The 22760-nt window shown below is 43.0% G+C and overlaps 1 protein-coding gene across 1 annotated transcript; it reads right to left on the bottom strand.

Annotated features, from left to right (window-relative positions):
* Nucleotides 1–4655: 4655 nt before the first annotated feature.
* Nucleotides 4656–21625, bottom strand: T265_12568 (hypothetical protein; the record flags this gene model as incomplete). Its single annotated transcript, XM_009164392.1, has 9 exons — nucleotides 4656–4837; nucleotides 7213–7249; nucleotides 11143–11166; nucleotides 11264–11309; nucleotides 11710–11957; nucleotides 16884–17015; nucleotides 17084–17156; nucleotides 20224–20287; nucleotides 21472–21625. Coding segments are annotated over 9 exons (960 nt in total), but the record flags the coding sequence as incomplete, so codon positions are not given.
* Nucleotides 21626–22760: the final 1135 nt, after the last annotated feature.

The following is a 22760-nucleotide window of genomic DNA, read 5'->3' on the forward strand; positions in this document are numbered from 1 at the left end:
GTAAGACAACATGGATTTAATGACTAAAATATCATAAGGCTGTCTTTTGTGCCGCCATGACGGTGATAAGTTTGGGTAGACTCACACTCACCTGATTTGGCTGAAGATGATGAAAGCTACGACTCCAGGTGATATTAGTTTCCTTGATGTAGACATATACAAATGATTAGTGCCTTTTCCAAGGCCTTTCGTGAAGTTTGCTGTTGCTATTCTTTGAGGATGAGTTTTAGAGGTACGACCATTATATTCACTCAGAAAATGGGGTACGATGGAAGATCCGAACATATGGGGAATGTCATTCCCGTCCCAATGGCAAAAATCGTGATCCCAACGGGGCCAAAAACACTCCATAATCATCTTTTACCCTATACCAATTTGGCTGAGCTGTATACGAAGAAACTTCAATGTTCCTTGCTTGTCTTGGGGCAGCAGGTACGAATGATGATTAGGGTGAAGATAGTTCTGCTTAATCGGAAACAGCAGTTGGTACACGGGACTAAACAGTACTCATCAAAGACTAGAATTCGTCGTATCTCACAATCAGAGAGCTGAACGGACACGACTGTGTAAAAAAAACACGTCATTCTAACGTGTGTGACAGCGATGGGGAGAGTGCAAGTGGACAGCAAATCCTTTAATCTTGCAAAGCGTTATTGGTAAAGGTAAAAACATTATGGAATAGGCCTGCTAATCTAGGATCTCCGTTTAAGCAGAAAAATCAACATTTGCGGCTCCAAAACGACTGTTTAAATCAGCAAATATGGTTCTGATCATGTAGTGATAAAAACATAATGGTACTCAACTCAAAGGACCAGTAGTTTCACTAGATCAAGCAATGATGTGCCCGAATATGTGTCTGAAATCCCAAAACTCGACGATAGTCAATGGAAAGGCGAAACAGGTCAATTTGAAAGATCGATTGCAGTTCTAGGTTCGCTTTGGTTCACTCAGTGATGGTCGTCAGGACTCAACTAACTGAGGACGAAATCCTATCTGATCAATTTACCATATCTCATGCAACAAAATTTGCTGATTCAGCGGGCAACGCCGTCTACCCGAAGAAGAACTTTGATAGACCCTCACAGCATCAATATTTTTCAGTTATTCAATTTTTTCACCCGGGTTACTCACGGATTTTGATCACCATCTTATAAGTATCAACTTTTGTATTCACAAGCATTTTCCAATGAGATTTCTGCACCGTAGTTAGGGTCAGTCTATACCGGACACCCGGGGAGCCGTGTTCCATCACTATTTGGGATCCTCAGCAAGGCGCGTCTCCCGAATAAGCCAGAGAAACTCGAAAACACGACCTGTCGGTTAGTAGCCGAAGACCAAGCCGTTTGGCCACGGGCGAGAGATCAGGATATAGCGGGACGCCACACACTTATCACTCCCTGATGTTTTGAACAAAGCACTGTCGTCGTAAGTTCTGATTGCGGTATCTGTCACTCGCTGGCCAAAAAGTTGTCAACCCTTTTCATTAAGAATATCTGTAGTCCTACGGAATCGTTGCAGAGTTTAGTCAAGTATCGTTTGAATGAGGTCTTAGAGGATTCAGACTGCATACCTGGTGACAAATTTCGTGAGAAAATCAGAACATCACAAATTGCGTCCATAGGAACATCTGTTGATTTTGAAGCAGGGTATCATCATCATCATCATCATCATCATCATCATCATCATCGACAGCATGACGTCAGTGTTCAACACCAATGCTTCGCTGCCGTAAAGCAGGGTATAGCATACAGCTGTTTGCTTTTGTTTAGTAGAGACTAGGATGCTTAACTTGCTAAAGACTGATTCACACCTTGCCATTTGGTTACTCTTGTGGAGTCAGAAGTCCGCTTGCTTACTTGCCAGTTCTCCGAAGACCCTCGAGTATATACGAAACAGAGGCCTCGAGGATTACTGACGCTGTGATAGTCCAGTTGGAGCCATTCAAGTTTCGAGGAGCGTCAAGGATTCGACTACCACTTGCACTGTCGGCAAGCTTCTGTGAACCAACTCAGATTACAATTTGTATGATTATTCAGCAAGCCGATGACCACTCTGTTTGAGCAGTAACCAAAATGCATTTCGCTCATAGACTAAATGCGCAGGACCACAATGAGGTTGAGCTTGATATGGGATGTAAGAGTGCAAATTTCTGTGGTCCGATTTAGCGGTGTTCAGGAGGCGAAGTTAGCCCCAATTACCCCCAGTAATTCGTATGTACGACGAAGTTATATGTCTTCCTTTTTTAATGTTTGTTCGGCAAAAGGTTTCTATAATCACGAATAGCTCCAACTCAGTTTGCAGGATTATTTTGTCACCACCAAAACAAACAAAAGTGCAAGGTGAGGGTGAGGGTTAAAAGGTATTTTTAGGCGTAATTCGAACAGAATATACTCCAAGATTGATTACCAGTTAAGTCGTAATTCTCAACGCAGGTGGGTGCGTAAATTTCAAGATTTAAATCTTCCTATCTATTAACCCCGATGACATTACAATATGTTTGAATTCTTGCACACCTCAAGTCCATTGCCTTTTTGACCTTGAATAATCCCTATCTTTTTATCATTGAGTTGTTACAACTCCCACAGTTTTGCAGAAGGTCTCAACGACTGGTGATCTCAAGCAGTTTTGAAACCATCCATCCTGGCAGCTTACTCATTTCCCACAGATTGTTACTTGCGAAGGGAGAGGCTTCTCCGCGAGGCAGTCACGTGAGTTATCAAAGACCACTCAGTTTATTGATCGGATCCAATACGAACGGTCGTGCTGAGTGGGCGAAAAATTTGGTCTGTTTGCACACCAAAATTTGGAGATTTGATTCGTGGATGGTGGGAATCCGTGTAGCCTGAAAACTTAGTAAAGTTCTTAAAAAGTGGTCTTTTCCAGACGTTGAAACAATGTCAACCAAGCGTATTGTGATGGAAACGGCGAAAATGGATATACTGCCTGATCCAGTTAGTTCGAACAAAATTTTCAGTGAATGCAGCTAATCCGAGTGCTTGTTTTGCGCAGTCTGTGTTTCACTGTTAATTCGAAAAAATGAACAAAGAAAGAAAAGGCGATTCCGTTTTGCTTCAGTTTTCGTTCTTTCAGGAGGATGACTCCGAGACAGTTGACCCTGATATTAAATTTAGTGCCAACGTTTTACAATTGTTCGGGCACTGGATTTTACGCGGAGATAACTTGTTTAATGTCAGCTATCTGAGCTCTTGGTTCTGTAGGATGCACTGTCGACTAGAAACTAAAGACCGGGTTATCATCTTCATCATGGCAGCAATATACCACTGATACCAACTGGTGTTTGACTAGCATACAACTATGGGGAGAAAAAGCCTTGAGGAAGAATGGAAAGAATATGGAAGCACAGGGCGAGCTCCGCGTTCTTAAAGAAGATCAAGGATTAGGTGCCCACACCTTTAAACAGCGTTAAAATAAACATATCTGAGCCTCATGTCAAAGTAAGGCTCAGTCAGCGAGACCAACCCCGTGTCCTTCACGAACCACACGCTGGGTGACTAGGCGACTCGTTCGATATCAACCTTTTGTGTAAAAGCATTGATAAATACTACTTGATGGGTGTGTGGAAGAGAGTGAAGTTATAGTGAAGAAATGGCCTGCAGATCTTTTGGCATGTCGAATGGAAAGTAACCGCATTTTCCGTTCAACCTGACGAGCATAAACATGTCTGTACGAAGTACGTACGTACCAATGCGCGTATCTGTCTGCCGGGGTGGAAATAAGGACAGGATTTCCTTTGAACAACACGACATCCCCCCGGATTCAGGAATTAACCCTCTCATCGTCATTCTGTGTTAAGCTCCCAGGATAATTGTACAGCAATTCGGAGTGTGCTCGTAGATCGCGTGTATTTGCTCCCCACGGTGAGTTTCTTTCCCGACACCCGAACATACATACATTTTTTTTTACCGTTGGCAGCATCCCCGTAACATTGGTTTCCTTGCTCATCACTGCCTCAGGTTCTTTCCGTTTGGTGAAAAATTCCTCACTTTTACTACTTTGCTTCATGCAAACTGCTACTTCTAGTGACGTGAATCCTACAATTTCTGGTGCCTCTGTTTTAACTCGGTTTGTATGTGAGAAGCGACAGACTTTCAGTGCATTCAAGCTCAAAATGAAGACGTGTACATTGTTTAGCTTGGTATGGTGACTCCTAAACCAAGAACGGAATGTAACAGTCTTAAGAACGTGAACAAGCACGGGGATGACTGACACGAACAAGGGATAAGCACACTCACCTGGCTAAGGGAGCTTGGAAGGATTGTAAGTGGCGCCAACGTTCACAACAGCGCCTTGTCACAACTCATTTCCAAAATGGAACCTAAGACAAGCGTTTTATGTGTAAAAGTGGTTGGTTAAATTTTCATAAAGGAAACTACTCATAAGGTTGCTGAAAACTCTTCGATAGGCCACGACCGGTTTCGCCCTTCTTTGAGCTCATCAGGTAGGCGCAGTCCCCGAGTTTCCGTCAACCTTATGTTATACTTGAAACTAAATTGGACTGTTTTCGAGAAATACGCTAATTTGCCAATCAATTTGGTTTTCACGAGAGACTCAACTGAATATGTCGTTTACCACATTCTTCAAGTGAGAATATTGAACCAACTAAAACACGAGGCGGTCTTTGTGCAGCACATTCAGTTGCAGGATATCATAAACAGAGATTTAGTTGCGTCTCCTGTGAAAACCAAACTGGTGTATTTATCGAAATCTGTTAAATTTGTGTTCAAGTGGAACATACTGTTGACGGAAACTCGAAAACTGCGCCTAGGTGGTGATCCCCAAGAGGAGCGAAATCTGTAGTGGGCTGTCGAGGAGTTTCCTTTATGAAAATACCAAGATATTTTAATGGGATAAAATTCTCCTGAACCTATCATTCATCAAATGAGGCCTTCCTCGGAAACGAGAGATTCAGCCGAGTCTCTCGTGAAAACCAAACTGGCTAAATGTTTCTTGAAAAGAGTCATTCCACACTGATGGATGAAAATTATTCACCCAAAAAGGGCAGTAACCTAGTGCTGAGTTCAAAGTGGCGCTCTGTTTGACCCGAGGAACAGCTGGTGATTTTCCGAAGTGACCTCAAATATCAAGAGATTTCAAAATATTCCACTCTTTCATAAGGATCTTTTGTAAAATGTCTTTGAACTGGGTTCGCTGAGAGGGAAGGGCTTTTTATAATGCCAGCACCCTGGATAGTGTCCGACGGAAGATAGCGTCACAAAAGAGGTCACTGTAGACAGATTGATCGTACAAACTTATCACCGGCTCCCAGTTTCCATTCGTGCCCCTCCCCCCTAATGCCAACGACCGCATATGCTTCCCTTGAAAATACCCGCATTTCCCAGTCGTTGTTTTCACCATCACTCGCATTTTCCCATTCTGCACTAGGTTTGATTTCGCTACATCACTCTAGAGAATCGTTAATGGAACCGGTTTTCCGATTTTCTATTCTCGTGGGGCTAGGAATGACAGACGTTACATGAACGATGCCTGGTGTGCTTTGGCAGGCTCCCATTCGACTCCCATTTTCACCCTACTCTTCCTTCAAATATTCGATCCGTCACTTCACCAAAAGACGAGTTCTTCATACACACACGCGCACAAACTTACGCCTCGATAGAAAATACAGACGTCACACTTGATTCAATGTGACAAATCTTTGTAGGTAACCCATGTGGACATTTGAGTTTATTTTCAATGGGATAAACGGGCTGTTGCAAAATGAAAACGGAGAATTTCGATCGTGTCAATGACAAAGGAGCACTAGGACTTAGAAAACTCAGTGAATGGACAATTCAAACGATATGGTTATCAACAAACGTAACTGCTTAATCGGCGTCTTTCTCAATAGAATACGATGTACTTCTGACAAAACCGTCCTCCCTACATCAGAAACTCAGAAAAATAATTAAGGATAGGTTGCTGAAAATTCCTCGACGTCCCGCGGACGGTTTCTCTTACACTTATGTTCTACTTGAACCCAAATTGGACTGACGATCCACAATATTATCATTCACACTAATATGATTTTGAAGACAAAAACAATTATTGATTCAACTAGATTCAGTTGCAAAAGAAAGGGATTGGTTCAAGCAGAACATTGGGTTGACAAAAAAACGTAACTGCTTAATCGGCGTCTTTCTCAATAGAATACGATGTACTTCTGACAAAACCGTCCTCCCTACATCAGAAACTCAGAAAAATAATTAAGGATAGGTTGCTGAAAATTCCTCGACGTCCCGCGGACGGTTTCTCTTACACTTATGTTCTACTTGAACCCAAATTGGACTGAACGATCCACATATTATCATTCACACTAATATGATTTTGAAGACAAAAACAATTATTGATTCAACTAGATTCAGTTGCAAAAGAAAGGGATTGGTTCAAGCAGAACATTGGGTTGACAAAAAAAACCCGCATACTGCGCCCACCTGATGAATCCCAGGAAGGGTGAAATCGGTCGTGTGGTGCTGAATAGTTTTCAGCAACCTTGGGCGAAAGTAAACGAGGGTTTCATTCGACACTTGTGTGAGAACATTTTATGGCAAGGAGAGACAACATCTGATATTGTACTATTACATAGAGACCCTAAAACATGACGAACCTGGAAAAGTAATTTTCCTGAAAACGGAAGTACTTTATGCTCCATACTACTTACGAGTAATAGAATGTGGATCAAACTATGAAAAAACCGGACTCCTGCCTCTACGTTATAGTTCGGCAGAGGCAAATCCCAAAAGCGGTGGTCACTAAAGCTCATTTGAATCAGTTCAAATGAACTTAGTACACCATTTGAGGTGCGGTGATTAGAAATGATTAGGTAAATTTTGGGGTAATTCACTACCTCATGAGCCTCAAATAAGGCCTCTGGAAACAGAAAAACCAGAGCTGTTCTCGGGCAAATGTTAGGAGTTACGTGGTCTAGACGGCCGCTTTGAACTTTGGTATTAGAGTTCCCCAGTGCAGATACTGAAGGCATGAGGTACACTATACTGGAGTTGGAAAGGGGTTGTAGGCACCTCGGTGAGCAAGACACGACAGTTGGTACACCGGATAATTTTGATGAATGATGCGAGTGACATTTTCTTTGTGTACTCTTTGAAAACTCGTCCCCGGTCGGGAGAATTTCCGTGTGTTCCGACGTCTAATTAAATCAGGCTGCGTAAACAGTGTCAAACAAAACAGAAAATTTACTGGTATCCAGCCTAAGCGATTCAGGCTTTGGGCTTGGCTAAAGATAGAAAGCGAGATAAGATGGTGTCTAAAATGGTGTAGCGCCCAAGAAAACTTTTACACGAATGTGTTTGGACTTTAAAAGCTAATCACGGTGATGCTGAGTCATGGGTTTGTACTAAGAGCTTCCTGATCAACGGTACGATAAGGATCTCTGACATCGGCCCACATTTCCTGCATGTCAGGCGTGAGTAAAACAAAACGGCCTGTTAAATGTGGCAAACGGCTTCCCAACCGATAACTGGGACATTTGGAGAACGAGTCACTAAACTCGAATCATCGCAGTAAAAGCTCCCGATACGAGCAATGGACAATCTTCTGTCAAAGAATCAACATTGTAGCGCTTCCAAAGAGAAGATACCATGGAAGAATGACATTCCGGTCTCCCTAGAGAGAATTCATAGTGTATTGTCCATTGCGTTGATATTTGAAATTCTCCACGTCTATCCTGTCCCTATTTGTAACCCCCGCTCCACTTTTGTGTTTAGCACGTGTTTGGCATTTGTTTGTCCTTCACTCATCAGGCCTTGAGGTCATCCAGCCATTTATGACCGACTTTATGCACGTGTGGCTGTCTCACGTGGATCCTGTTTGCTCATTTGGATCGCACTTCTGTAGTTTAAGTGGACCATTTGTTTTGGGCGAGTATCTACTGTCCGTGTCAGTATATTTCGATGTCACACTTTAATAGTAACGTATAGGAACCCAGCTCCGACTTTGTTTTGCCTTTCCACAGGTTCTGATAGTATGCGCCACTCGCAGATAACTTTTGCTCGTTACACATCGCAAACTTTGACTGATAGGGAGTGTTGATATGTCGCCTCCGGGAAACAGACTTTCTGGGGGGACAGTCTTCCGAAGGAATCACTCGATAGAATTCGTTAATTCGCACATCAATGTTTCAGCTGGATTTCCTGTTAAAACTATCCTTGAAAATGGAGGTTTTTCCGGGTGCCCTAAAGCACCGAAATTTTGGAGGCCGTGTAGCGACCCAGTCACCCACATACTTGACTGTTCAACTCAATCGCTCACTGAATCGCGAGGTTTGTCTATTTTCTCATACGCACACGTCGCATAAAGCTGACTCATCGGACATCGATTGTCTGCACCGCCTAGTCAGCGTAGCGACCACTCATGTACCGACGCGCCCACGAACACTCACTGGGACCTACATAAAGGGAAACCGAACCCAGTCAGGACACAGACTCGCGCGCGCGTAGGGAGCAGGACGCCCACCTCTCCACAAGTCCACGGAGAACCATGGAGTACGTGTAGCAGTCGAACTGCGGAGGAAAACACGTTCCCGCTGTCCGGACCTCCACCAAGGGACTCTCATATACGATAAGTTCCCTTTCTGACTTGTTCCCATTCTCGTACTGTATTTATTTTTATACGTGTCGCAGAAATACTAAAAACTTCTATTAGTGCACACATACACCTTCTGATTTGTATTATGGCCACCTGTGCACTAATAGCTGGTGAGTCCGACGTGACTTTTATTAGTGCATACATCTAATTTGTATTATGACTATCATCACCTGTGCACTAATAACCGCACCCTGTAAAGTTGATGTTAACTGTCAATAAGGTAACAATACGTGGAACAGAAATGCAGAATGTTTAATAAAACATCATCAATCTACAGACAATCTTTAGACAGGTGATCAAATATGAGATGCCCAAAAAAGAAGGCCTTGCGGGCTTGAATATACTGGATTTTCCTTGCACCCTTTCGGATGCGTTTTCAAAATTCTGGAAAAGTAATGATGAATTGTAGGGCATTGCGGTGGAAATGAACAAACGTACTAATAACACCGAATCTGTTCACAGGTGTTTGCATCGACCGAAAAGCACTGAATGATTGAATGAGTTATTGTCATTATTATGCCCAGCTACATATCCGTAGTGGGATGCAGCAAGCACACTTTTCAGCTGAGTTCGGTTTGCTTCCAAATCAACGTTCTCTAAAAGTTTCCTTCAGGCCATTACTGAGCGAGTGCAAAATCTGCTTAGACCAGTCAGGTCCTAGTATCATACAAAGAAGACTTCGAGGTTATTGAAGGCGTTTATCCTTAAATGCTAACTTGTGGTATTTTGGAAAGCATTTTTTCGTATTCAAACCCTCACAGATGCAGAAGAAGCTCATCTGCTTTAGTGAACAACCCGCTGCACGGATACCCCGTTCCATTATGCCTAAAACCTCTTCGACTTGACGTGGAGGTAGGGTGTGTCCGCGGCCACCATGCAGCAAAAAACTCAAGACGTTCTCAATGGCCACATTGTCAAGAGTGAGCATCAGTTCACCAAATTTCCACGTGAAAAGAGAAATCACCCGATTGCCAAGTGTCTGACTGTAAATCTCATCTCTACCATGAATGACCTTCACACTCCCACTGTTTTATCCCTTGTGATTCACTTCAACCTGTTTATTCCTGGTAAAAACAGCCTCTACACTCTGAACAGTTCTGACCAGTTTTCTCACACAGGAACCTCCATAAACTTCTTTCCATCCTAGTTGCACATCGAAATAAGTCGGATAAAACGGAGTCTTTGCAGTCTTTGTAGTGTATGACTAGAACAGCAAACTCGTATTCACTTAAACATCCAGCATTCCGAGCGTTCTGTCGTCAGCTCCAGCCTTCTAACGCGTCATTTTCGGATATTTTCGATACAGGGTTGCAAGACAATGCTAATGCACATCAAGGTAGGCTGGGGTTAGCGGGAAACTCAACTGAATCCCAGCTGGACCTCTTGCTCATGATATTCTTCGAATGGATATGCAGTCTTGTTTATGTAAATGAGATATTTGAAGTATCTTACGAAAACACACTACTCATGGGGTTGTTAAAACCTCTTGAAAATCCCGCGACTCGGTTCTCTCTCCTTGGAACCTGTAAGGTAGGTGAAGTCCCAGAGACTCCATCAATCCCAAGTTTCAATTGAACACCGGATTGTACGCAACCGGTGAGGTAAATCCATTTACAAGTTGGAAACTGGGAAACTCCGTCCATCTGATGAGGCCTAGGAAGAACCAAGGTAGTAGTGGTCTACTGAGACGTTCTCAGCCGCCACATGAGTGGTGTATTCTGCCCAGAAAAAGTTGACCTATTTTCTGCATTGTAAGTATTAGCAGGAAATGGCGTTCAAAAACTAAGCTATGCGGGTTGTAGAATCCGAAAAAATTGACCTTTATCATTAAAAAAGTGTTTTGGCCTTGACTCAGTGAGGTGACTTCACTGTTTACTCATCAGGATTCATTCGCTCACTCTGGCAACTAGGTTCCAAACATTTTCTAATCACCCAAAAGGGCGTCGTTACTGTGAGGTTTGGTGTGTAGTCCCTCCTGACCTGGTTGCGTTTATATACTACTTAAACAGTATCTGATATCTCCCGTCAGGTTTGACCAATTCAAGGATAACTTTCTCGTAATTTCATTAATTTCGGCGTAAGTATTCAGCTTATGACGTCAACTTGTTTCATCAAAATTGAGCGCAAAATTTTTCTAAGTTTAAATATGGTAATTAAAGGTCAAATATTGGAATAAACACAAACACATGAGAGTAAAGTGGCCAGTCCCAGGCCGAGCTAATGATTTGAGTCAATACATTTTGTAAATTTAATTTTCAGTTGACAAAACTTCACATAAAGTGAATCATTCCGGGTGGTTATTGTGCCGGAAAACTTTACATGACCACCATAGTTTCTGTCATGTTTCCCGTAGTAACGAAGGATGCAAGTCACGTTGACGGTTGTCAATGAAAACGAAAACTCAGAATTTGCAACAATGTGCGTAACTGAATGGGTGGGACGGAAAAAAGGATCCACGGCAAACTGCTATCCCGTTGCAGATGTCCAATAGCAAACTTTGGATAGGTGATCCCGAAAAATTACCTTAAGACGCTTTGCACGGCGTAACTGAATGGGTGGGACGGAAAAAAGGAGTCACGGCAAACTGCTATCCCGTTGCAAATGTTCAATAGCAAACTTTGGATAGGTAATCCCGAAAAATCACCTTAAGACGTTTTACTCGGTTTTTGATGAGTATCTGAATCAAGAATCTGGAGTCCAGAGGACTGTAAACTTTACGCGGGCGCAATCTTGAAATGGTTGTCCTGTCGTAGACGGGTTGCAACAAGGAAGATCCTTATAGATCAAAAGCATGAAAGCTTTGTCTGTGGGGTGAGCAAATATGATCAGTCCGTTGGAATTTCGTCACCACCCCATGACCAAATTCGTAATATTGGGGCTCATCCGGTAGGCGCTCCCTAGTTTCCGTTAACCGTATGTTCTATCTGAGCCCAAACTGTGCAGAATTCGGAAACCGCTTTGGTTCTAACTGCCAGTATGAGTCTCCCGTTGAATTATTATCGGCGTACAAATGAGCCTGGTTTGAGGATTTCGCAGAGTTTAAGTTCAAGTAGAACACAAGGTTAACGGAAACTCAGGAACTGCACCTACCTGATTGGCTCAAACAGGTAGGTTGAATTCGGGTGTGTGTACAAATGAGTCTGGTTCGCGAATTTCGCAGAGTTTAAGTTCAAGTAGAACACAAGGCTAACGGAAACTCGGGAACTGCACCTACCTAACTGGCTCAAACAGGAAGGTTGAAATCGGTCATGAGCTGTCAACAACCCTGTGTGAGCTGTTTCGTCCAAGAAAACGTACTGCGGGATCTCGAGTATCGTACCAGATGAAAATGAGGCGACCTTTGTGCAGCGGATTCAGTTGAAGAATATCATAAACGAGAGATTCAGCTGGGGTTCGGTTGATTCTCCCGTGAAGACGGAATTAGTGTGCACATGAGTGTAGTTTGCGTAAAAAGGTCGGTTTAGAAGATTCCAACGGGTACTTCCAAACAAGTGGAGCAGTTGTTATCACCACTGATTCTTGTAACTAGGCAGAAGGAGTGGTTATTTCCGGGGAACAGAACGCCGACTTAAACTCGATCCCCACTTCTAGGGTTGGTTCTTAATGCGAATAGACTTGCCCAGTTGAAAGCCTGTTCACGTCATACTAGACAAGGTGGTGGTCGGTGCAAACACTACATTTACACAAACAGCCGAACAAATCTGACTCACATGTTCAAACTGATGATACTCAGATTCCTTCAAGATACATCCAAATTTGGGACTTAGGCTCTAATGCGGAGTGAAACCGGGCCTACTTCGGCCGTTTACTTTGTGGCCGCAAACTTTGTTGCCAAAACCTGGCCATTTCTAACCGTTTGAAGTGTCTCAAGGATGCACCTGGTAGTCGCCCAATCCGTTACGATACTAGTGTTACCAAATTGTTTGTGGGTTTCGCGTAGCAATCTTCTCGTACGACGAAGCATACAATGTAAGGGAATTGCTTGGGGAACATTCACATCAGGACCTCGTCTGAAACAAAGTTTTTGGGGCTTTGTGAACTATAAGCTGAAAGTTTAGGATAAGAATAATATTAAGGTTATTCCGATGTATTTTTCGAAGTGGTCAATTTTAAATGGTAGACACACATAGGTGTAATCCATTCGGTTGTACTAATTACACGAAGCATAGGGTTTTGCCTGCGGTGCGGGAATATAAATCTCTCCGTGTAGCAGTCTGTCATCTCCGTCTCGTGAACTAACCTTCAGGGCGGTACGGAGCACAAATTTCTCGTCTTGTTGACGAGTATCAAACAGTGACCAGAATCTTCGGTAAGCCGCACAACTCCGGCTGCGTAATTACATTTGATCTCAACAACGAGAACTGTGCTTCACACTGCGTTACTTAACGACTTATTTATTTGCAGTGACACCTACAGTGGTGAGATAGATGGGTATATATACACAAACCCGTGCTAAAAATTTGCTGTGCACAATCTGGAAACCTACGTAGAGGTTAGTACCGTCGACAAAAGACCACGTGACTTAGCTCTGGGATAGGTCACAGGGTTGAAAAGTCTCAGGTTTTAGAGCAGTGCCGTGCAAAAACGATAAGGAACAATTGTCGATCAAAAAAGGCGACTAAAGCCGTGTGCACAAAAAGTGTTGATTCAATTGACTCCAACCTACTGTTTTGCTATGGAACCTGTTGTGGTACCAGGTTTTCACCCCTCTATGGTGTTTAGCTATACATAGAGAATGTTTTTGCTCTTGAGAATGAAGCTGCTAGCATCTCACAACTGGTGTTTGTATGACGTGGCGTAAAACGAACTGGTTGGACTTGCGTAAACACAACGACTCGAAGGTCATGTCACGTGTGATAAAGTTCAAACGGAGTGGGAAATCAAAATCCCCAGAAAGTACGAATCACGTGATTCACTGTGGTTCATAGACAGAAAACGGTCGATTAAAGGCCGAAATGCTACAGACAGTTTGAAATTTCTACAAGTAATTGGTAGTGCTTTACAACAAAACAACGATTCATCAATGATTAATGCCAGATAGAGTTAAGTAACAGATAGACTACACAAGCAGCGTAAAGTCCCGAAGAATATATTTCTTCTATTAAGGTACCACACTACCAGACATGTAATACTTTCGTATGCGTAAAAACCAATCACAACGATGAATTGCAAACAGATTCAATAATATTCCATGAATATGCTTGTCTAGAACTGTAAATAGCTTCAAATTATGCCGCTGAGGGTACCTGGTGATGACACCTCCAGATGTTCCTCGAAATCCCACTGTTCGGGGATCTAGAACACAACAGAGAGGACATCACACTGAACTGTTCCGGAAAGAAGTAATTCACGCAGATTAGTCAGCTGACATGTCAGTAACCTAAGATCACTTTGATAGACGATTGGTGACCTAAGACCTACCACAACAACAAGGCTGGTTTGCGACACGATGTCATTGTCTCCTGGCATTGTTTGGTCTAAATCCAAGGTGAGATTCTCGTTTCTCACCTGGGTGACCAGAACAGTTGGGTGAAACAGGAAGGCAGTAAGTGCACTGGAAAGTTGATAAATGTGCTATTCTTCTGTTTGGTAAATGACGATGAGGGGTTTGCGGTTATCAGGGGTATTTTGGAAGCGCTTCCGCAAACGAAAGGTGACTTCTTTTACGTTTCCCCATTACTGGAACCTACTCATCTCTTGGTATAGTACTTCTTTGGTAGACCAAGAGGGTTGCTTCCTCAGGTTAAACGGATTGGCTGAATTTAGATGTCTTCTGAGAATGGAAAGTCACAACAGTGACCTGCCGAAAAACTCGACAACAAGTGACTGATCAGGAGGGATTTCGTCAGCGTAACAGATTGCAGCCAACTAAAAGGTTGTTTCATTCATTCTTCTTACCATAAACCTACAAACATTCGTTATTTTTCTGGTTGAAATCCAAGGTGCTCAAGAGAGATATTTGAATGATAGCTAGATGATGATGGTCAAAATACCATGTGATAGCGTGAATTTTAACAGCTTAGGTAAGGGTAAACGGAAGGTAACATGCAGCAAGAATGAGGCTTCCGGACAAGACACAAGTGGCAAGTTTTTTGGTTGCACCCAGTGTTTAATATTTACTCAAGAACTGGATGAATGAAACCGATCGAACAATAAAAAAAATCGTTCAGCTGTAGCACCCTTTCAGTGTTTAACTGCCATGACACTTGAAAAAAAAGGACGAGGGCTGGGTTACTGCCCAGTTGCCCAAGCCTAGACAGGGGAGGTCGAGAGGCAGAGATCGGGGCCGAACCACCTACCTTTTGATCAGTAAATTCACGCTCTTACTACTGAGCCATCTCGCTCCACTCAAGCGATATATGCAAACTAATGTGATCAGGATACTGTCATTGAGACTCCAGAAAGGCCAACATCTACTGGATGTGGAAAGATCACTACATTCCAACATCTACTATATTTTTGAATAGGTGTTGTCTGGCCCAGTCGTCCAAATGGTAAAGCAGTTAACGGTTTGAGCATATCTGATGACAGAAACGATGATCATCCCTAGTCCAAAAGGTTACTCCGCCGACGAAGCTCGAAAAACACTGGTTTACGAATGGCTTCGAAGACATAAATGAGTAAGATGTGTAGATTGGTCAGAGGTCAAATGCCCGGTTTCGTGACCAATGCGGTTTCTGTCGGAGATGTTGGTCTTATTTCCCGCCCCACGATACCACCGCGAATGTATGCAGACAGTGCTCAAGGGTGCTTACTTCAGTGAACATTCCGAGGATGTGGTCAGATTTATTGCTTGTCTTTTATACAATGCAAATTTCTCTTGAATACCGAGTTACCGGTTGCGTGGTCAAATCCCGATGGTATCTGGAGTCGATAGCCGTCCGAATTTGATTGTATGTGGCCAGTTCATGGGAACTCAACAGTGACCTGAAAAAAATTTTCACTGTCTGTGAAAAGAGTGACTATGACCAAAGGTGGGATCAGTGCAATCGTGTGAGACTCCATCCAATTACTGTTTATGGAAACTGGATTATGTTTGCGCATCCTCCCCGATAAATTTCTTGTCGTATAACCGACATCTGGTGTCCAAACGAGCGTACGAACAAGTGTACACAAGAGGGGTGGTAGTGTTTGTCAGTTTCTTTATCACATAGAGCTTGGTGGATGAACTAAGACTGAACACCCCCATCTACAACACGTGAGTACGGTGGGAATGGATCAGAGTGTGTGTAAAGCTGCTAAGTTCCAACTATACACATGAATAGATCTGATAGGGATCAAACTGAAGGACATCTTGAAGAGAATCCCAGGGCACTCATGGGACGGCTTTGGACTGCCCGTCTCCTGCTTACCATACTATTGATCTACGCACAGGGATAGTGAGGAACCTCGCTACCTGTCACGGTAGTTGGCATGAACTTCACGTTTTTCACTACGCCTTCGTCCCAGGGCTTAACAACCTATGTCTTTCAGCCAGTGTCCTCGGTAGCTTGGTAGAGCATACGTTTGGCCGGCGCGAATTCGGCGGTTTGAGTTCATCTTTGGGCGAGTTTTCTGATTCTTACTATGCATGCGTTTTCATTTTGGTATCACTCGAATTCTCCTCTACTTTCTAAATGTAACCATTTTAACTACAGACCTTTTACCGAAGCTGAACTTAACGTTGTAGGCAGACATTAGCAATAAGCGCTTTGATTCAGAGACGGGGAAGTAGGTTTGTTACTGCCCTCTGCCAATTCATGAAAGTAGTATTTGGCCTCGGTGACCGACACGACTGGAGGTCAAAGCAGAATATTCAGAATACGGTTATCAAGCTTTAGACCTTCAAGCATGCAGATGAACTAAAGTGCATATTCGGTGCTGTGTTAATATTTTACATCCGACTTGTTCTAGCGACTTGATAAGTCATCTGAAAGGCTCATGGCATGGAATGTTAAGCACATCAGGAATGGACTCTGGAGGCGGTCGGGAGACCAGATATTAAGAGTATTGTCTCAGGGGTAATCCGAATTCGGTCAGATGATGCTTCTTGCTTGTTTTTTGAGGTTGTAGGTTTTTAGACACTAATTTCCTATCGACTGTAAACAAGATGTTTTCGAGAAATGCACTCATTTGCAAATCAATTTGGTTTTCATGAGAGACTTAACTGAATCTCTCGTTTATGTTATTCTACAACTGAATGTGCTGCACACAGGCTGCCTCATGTATCAGCTGGCACGGTATTCGAGATATCGCAGTATATTTCCATGAGGGAAACTACCCACGACCGGTTTCGCCCCTATAGGTTCATCAGGTAGGCGGCCGGTGTGCAGCACATTCAGTTGTAGAATATCATAAACGAGAGATTCAGTTGAGTCTCTTGTGAAAATCACATTGATTTGTAAATGAGTGTATTTCTAGAGAACAGTCTAATTGAGGTTCAGGTAGAACATAAGGTTGACGGAAACTCGGGGACTGTGCCTACCTGATGAGTCCAAAGAAGGGCAAAACTGGTCGTGGGCTGTCGGAGTGTTTTAAGATGCTTCGTGAGTAGTTTCCTTTATGAAAATGGACAAAATATTGTTCATATCACTTGTATAGTCCGTCTTACTCATCAAGACGATTTGAGCTCTCATACCTGGCTTAGACAGTAAAGCCTTATCATTCGCATGCAAGCGTTGAGATCTTTAACAAGCAAAGGACAAACAACACGTCGCTCAAGACTGATTGAGACACTGAAAACATAGGTCGACATAGGTCGGCATTTAGTTTTCAAGATGTAACCAACTCAGTTAACTAACAATAATGTAAGCCCTCAAAATCTAATTTCAGTTTAAATTGACTGTTCAAATTATGACCAGAGTGATAAAATGACAGCAAGGTCCAAACATAAAATAGTCAGTATTAATAGGAAAGAAATCCTTGGCTGATGAGAATGCGGTTGTGGACTTCAAAATGGCAAGGCCTGTAGTGACCCAGTCACCCACATACTTGACTGTTCAACTCACAGTCGCTCACTGGATCGCGAGGCTTGTCTTTTTTCTCATACGCACAAACACGTCGCATTAAGCTGACTCATCGGACATCGATTGTCTGCACCGCCTAGTCAGCGTAGCAACTACTCATGTGCCGACGCGCCCACGAACACTCACTGGGACCTACATGTAGGGAAACCGAGCCCAGTCAGGACACACAGACTCGCGCGCGCTCAGGGAGCAGGACGCCAACCTCTCCGCAAGTCCACGGACAACCATGGGGTACGTGTAGCAGTCGAACTGCGGAGAAAAACACGTTCCCGCTGTCCGGAATTCCACCAAGGGACTCTCATATACTATAAGTTCCCTTTTTGAATTGCTCCCATTCTCGTACTGTATTTATTTTTATACGTGTCGCAGAAATACTAAGAACTTCTATTAGTGCACACATACACCTTTTGATTTGTATTATGACTGTCACTACCTGTGCACTAATAGGCCCACCATTGAATGGGCCTCTCCTGGTGGATCACTGTGATTGGATAGTCCTCCAGAACAGCTAGCTTAACCGCACAAAATCCCTAACCCCACTTTTCTCTTTCCGAATGCACTTCTCGTGAGTTACTTCATGCTGCAGTTCCCTTCAAAATTGAACAACAAAAGAACCATGACATTGCTTTCATATCTAAGAGAGATCAAAGTTTTAATAATCTAGTAGACAACTACAGAACCAAATTTTTCAGTTTTAAGAGTGAATAAGACAACTAGGATTGCATGTTTTTTTTTCGATGCACAAGGACCTTTTCTGTTGTTAGTTGATCAACGAGTGTGTAATAATCCACCCGAAGAGCAAACACCAGTCTGGAAAGTCTTTTTTGACTTCCCACGCTGGTGTCTTCCATTCGACCTAAGATCGTAATTGACGCCCGTTTGGTCTTGGCAGGGAAATGGCTTCTATTCAGGGGATTCTATCGTGATCAGTTTCGTTATATAGTTTCGTCCGCTCTTTTTGGACCGGAACTTTCTTACCTTGGATGGATGAGACAATCAGAAGTGTTGAATGATCAACTTTTCATTTGTTTCACCAACATGGTCTGACCGCACAATTCGGAATGACTTTGGCCCTTTTCAAAGCACGGATTACAAGATGTGGTGACCGTCTGCATGAAAAACCAACTACCAGATCAGTTCGAAAATGAAGTAGAGGTAATTTAAATATTGATCATTCTGGAGCCTTTTCACCACCCGGTACGTCACAATGGTTATCCATGCACAAAATCAGAACTCAGATCATTCATGCGGGACCGTTGAAAAATACAAAAGATCGGTTACGCATCAATACATTGGATTCTCAGGCCAACATGAATAGATGTGATCAGTTCTGTACATGTGGGTCAAACGAAGTCTCTAAATTGAATTAATTTGGTACTGCAAACACGGTTCTAGGCGTAAAAAAGTTATGCCCTCAACTGGCTACTTAAAATTCATGGTTCAAACAAAAAAGCATGTGATATGGCTGGCGGTAGACTTGAATTCTAACTAACTGGCTTTTATCGAGCCAACTGGCAACCGGCATGTTATCAGTCAGGCTGCCTCAGGCAACCTTCTCAGCTTGACAAAGAGAGCTTAAGTTCATGGATGAACTGATCTTATTGGCACACCCCCAAATCGTATGCGGGGAGCGCGATGGCCTTAGCTGTTGTCAAGACTCGACTGGTGCCAATTCCAAAAGCTTCATGCTTCGTGAGTCAACTAAACGGTTTTGCCTGATCAACATCAGTAGGTAGAACAGTAAGAACCACAAGAAAAATGCCTCAAACAGAAGTATGGATGATAGCATTTCCAAACTAGTTTTGTCGCTAGTGTCATTTTTCTCACATATGTGAATTCAGCTGGCTGAAGTACAAGCCTCAATTTTAGGGCCCCACTATTCGCCTTTGGCCTTCCGATTTCCAATCCTGTGTCGAATTTGAACGTGGCGTTGAACCAGTAGGATGTGAACAGTGCAGTCAGTGAAATCGATCACGTGATTAGCACGTGATAGGGACGTGACTGGTTTCTGGCTGTGGTATGGTCCGGTTCGGTGTTGTTGTCCTGACGTTCCCACGGCTGTCACACCACCAGTGAGGTCCCGCATCAAAGCATATAACCATAGCACTAATATCCTGCAGAAACGTTTAAAATAAACTGAGAGAAAAACCCAGACAATTATGTAGTATTAGAAGACTCATCCATTAAACTCGTTAAAAGATATTTCTTCTCTTGTATACTTGTCGGTTCCCAAAGATATCTCTCTTTCGGGACCGCATGGCGTTAGCCCAAAACCAGACCACAACCACGGGTTATCGCATAGCAAAGTCACCACAAAATACCGCCTGTCATATAGCCAGACTGCTCAATATCTGTGATTTGGAAACCTCATCGGAATACACCAGCATATAGTTCACCTTTGGCATCCGTGTTTTTCTAACTGATGACTCAAGTGTGCACGATGCAAACGAAAAGATAGAGTTTTTGGACAAGAGAATCCTCAGCTTGTCAATCTGTTTAGCTGTTTCTCACTTAAACTGCCACGTTTACTTTCTAACTTAGCTCATTTCTTTATGAAATTATTTGTAATATTCGTAAAACATGGGCGTATTAGATTCACAGAATACCGTGGTTATTCTCTTTCTTAAAAACATAGTGACCACATATCGATTTCTGGGTGTATACTAAAAAGAGGGTAAGAAGGATAACTGCAAAAGGCACACCTAGACTGAGATTAGTAAGACTGTGTGTTAGCTCTCTCAGCGACACGTTAAGATGAAGCTAAAACAGGATTCGCAGAGAAAACCGTTGGACAGAAGAACCGATATTTTTCATTTATCAAACACGAGTGCTAGTGACATTTTTCCCCGGGGTAGAAGGTCTTTGTTGCCTTAATAACCACTAGGTTTTCGCTCACAAAGTATGTTCAGATACCCCCCCTCTCAAAATTTGTAATCCTTAAGCCAACGACTCCTGCTGTGTCCGAAAACAATATGTTTACGAATCTAGATGGTCTGTTTCAGTCACGCAAACTGATGAGTGGTATCAGTTCGGTTTTTATGAAAAAATACCCTATGCAACTAAGTTGTCTTTTTGTTGTTTGTTACGCGTAAACTTACGTTTATCATATGAAACTATTAGTTTTTTCACAACGGTCAGAGTATTTGAGTTAGCTGTTCTACTTTGTAATGTTACAAGCCTCTGGATGCTTGAAACCGGTGAATTCAGCCCAACTGGTTCCACCTTATTAGACTCAGAGGTAGTTCAAAAAATTTCAAAAAGTTGGATACCAAGACACCGCAGCTCATCCGGGACTTGACGTTTATCTTGAGTCTACATATGTAAAAAAAACTTTGCAGCTATTTGACCATTAGTTCTGCAAGTAATGCTCGGGAATGCTGAAGGAGATAAACATGACGGGAAAGCTAGGAAAAAGTGCATAATAACGCCTTGAAGAAGGATTAAAGAAGGTCGGTCAGTAAACGAATTCGAAGCAGTTTAATTTGGTCTAGCATTCTCTTTGTGTTTTTTCAATCATACCCTCAAAACAGAACAAAGGTTGACAGTTTTATTTGAAGATCCATCCGAATTGAAGCCCCGCCAGAATGGGGGCTACAAACTGCATTACGCCAGAAGACAGGAAGTCAGAGGATAAGTGCTCTTTGGTCTCTCATTGGGACGAACATTCCTGAGCTTTGATGTACCTTTCTTCCTCTGAGGACCACCCTAAGCAAATCAGGGATTGTTATTGCTTCACTTTCCCCTCACTTCTACAGCACAAAGACACTTATGGGGGAGACTACTCACAAGGTTGCTGAAAATTATTCGACAGCCCACGACCAGTTTCGCCCTTCTGTTTCGGGCTCACCAGGCGGGCGCAGACCCCGAGTTGCCAACCGAAACATGGGGCAGCCTGTTTGCAGCACATTCAGTTGTAGAATATCATAAACGAGAGGTTCAGTTGAGTCTCTCGTGAAAACCAAATTGATTTGCAAATGAGTGTATTTCTCGAGAATAGAGACACTTAATTTACTCAGATCAACACAAACGTCATCTTGAAGACACTTTCCGTCGTGGAGTTATCGGCTGCAAACGGAATCAGGATGTGTGACCGTGACTCAGAACGTGTAACACTTACCCTGAGACTGCAGTGTGAAAAAAAGCCCCGAGGCTTTCAGAAGAGTAACAAAGTACAAATCAACCGAGATCAGCTGATTAAGACAGCTGGATCTGGCTTGCAAATTACCGGAGACTGCTGTTGTCAAGTTGGCTAGATTTAAAACAAGTGCCTAACAAGCTCTGTCTTCGAGCATCCTCCAAACAGGATACTCATTGCAGTTAGAATATGAAATAAATTCTATCCTCAGCTCAAATATATTTCCCTTTTTCCCACCAGATGTACTTGAGATGGAAACTCTGGGACTAGGCTCACCTCCTGAGTCCCAAGGAAGGCGAGAATGTGCGCAGACATTTTTAGCTCAGAATCGTTCATCGATTTGAGACCCAGGCTACTTTGTTATACCTTGCATCAATGATAGCATAACAAGTGGTGACAAAGTAAGGGGAGAAAATGTCGGCTTGAAGTCAACTACACTCTGTGTGCTATTCCATGAATTTCATCACAGTTACTTGACACGCTGATTAACTCCAGCAACTCCGTGTTCACTCAGAAAATTCGAGTGTCGATATCTCGCTTCCGCATCAAAAGTTTCAACACACATGACACAATTGGCAAAGGCTACTTTATCAGGAAATCGCTCCGCCCATCCGCAGCGACTTTCACCGGTCTTCAAACTTTGAAGTGTCACTTGAAAGGCAAGCATTCTTCCGCCGTGCACCTCGGACGCTGAAGGCCGGTTGGGCACATGAAGAGTCCGTTTATTTGAAAAGGTTAGAACAGTTGCACAAGTCACACGGACAATGTGCTGCCTTTTACATAGTATCCGAAAAAAAGGTCTCAGCTACAGGCGTCAGGCACACGGACCTCTGAGGAACCAAGGTAGAGCCAAGATGTTCAATGCATTTTGATCAGACAATTGGTGGATTTATGAAATCTTCAGTTGAAATTTTTTCACTTGAGGCCGTAATCCCATGTAGGTGGTCTTTGAAAGAGTTTTTAATCAATGCAGCAATCAAACGAATAGAAACCATTCGTGC

This window comes from Opisthorchis viverrini (genome assembly GCF_000715545.1).
Source record: "Opisthorchis viverrini unplaced genomic scaffold opera_v5_5, whole genome shotgun sequence".
In the NCBI taxonomy this organism is placed as follows: domain Eukaryota; kingdom Metazoa; phylum Platyhelminthes; class Trematoda; order Opisthorchiida; family Opisthorchiidae; genus Opisthorchis; species Opisthorchis viverrini.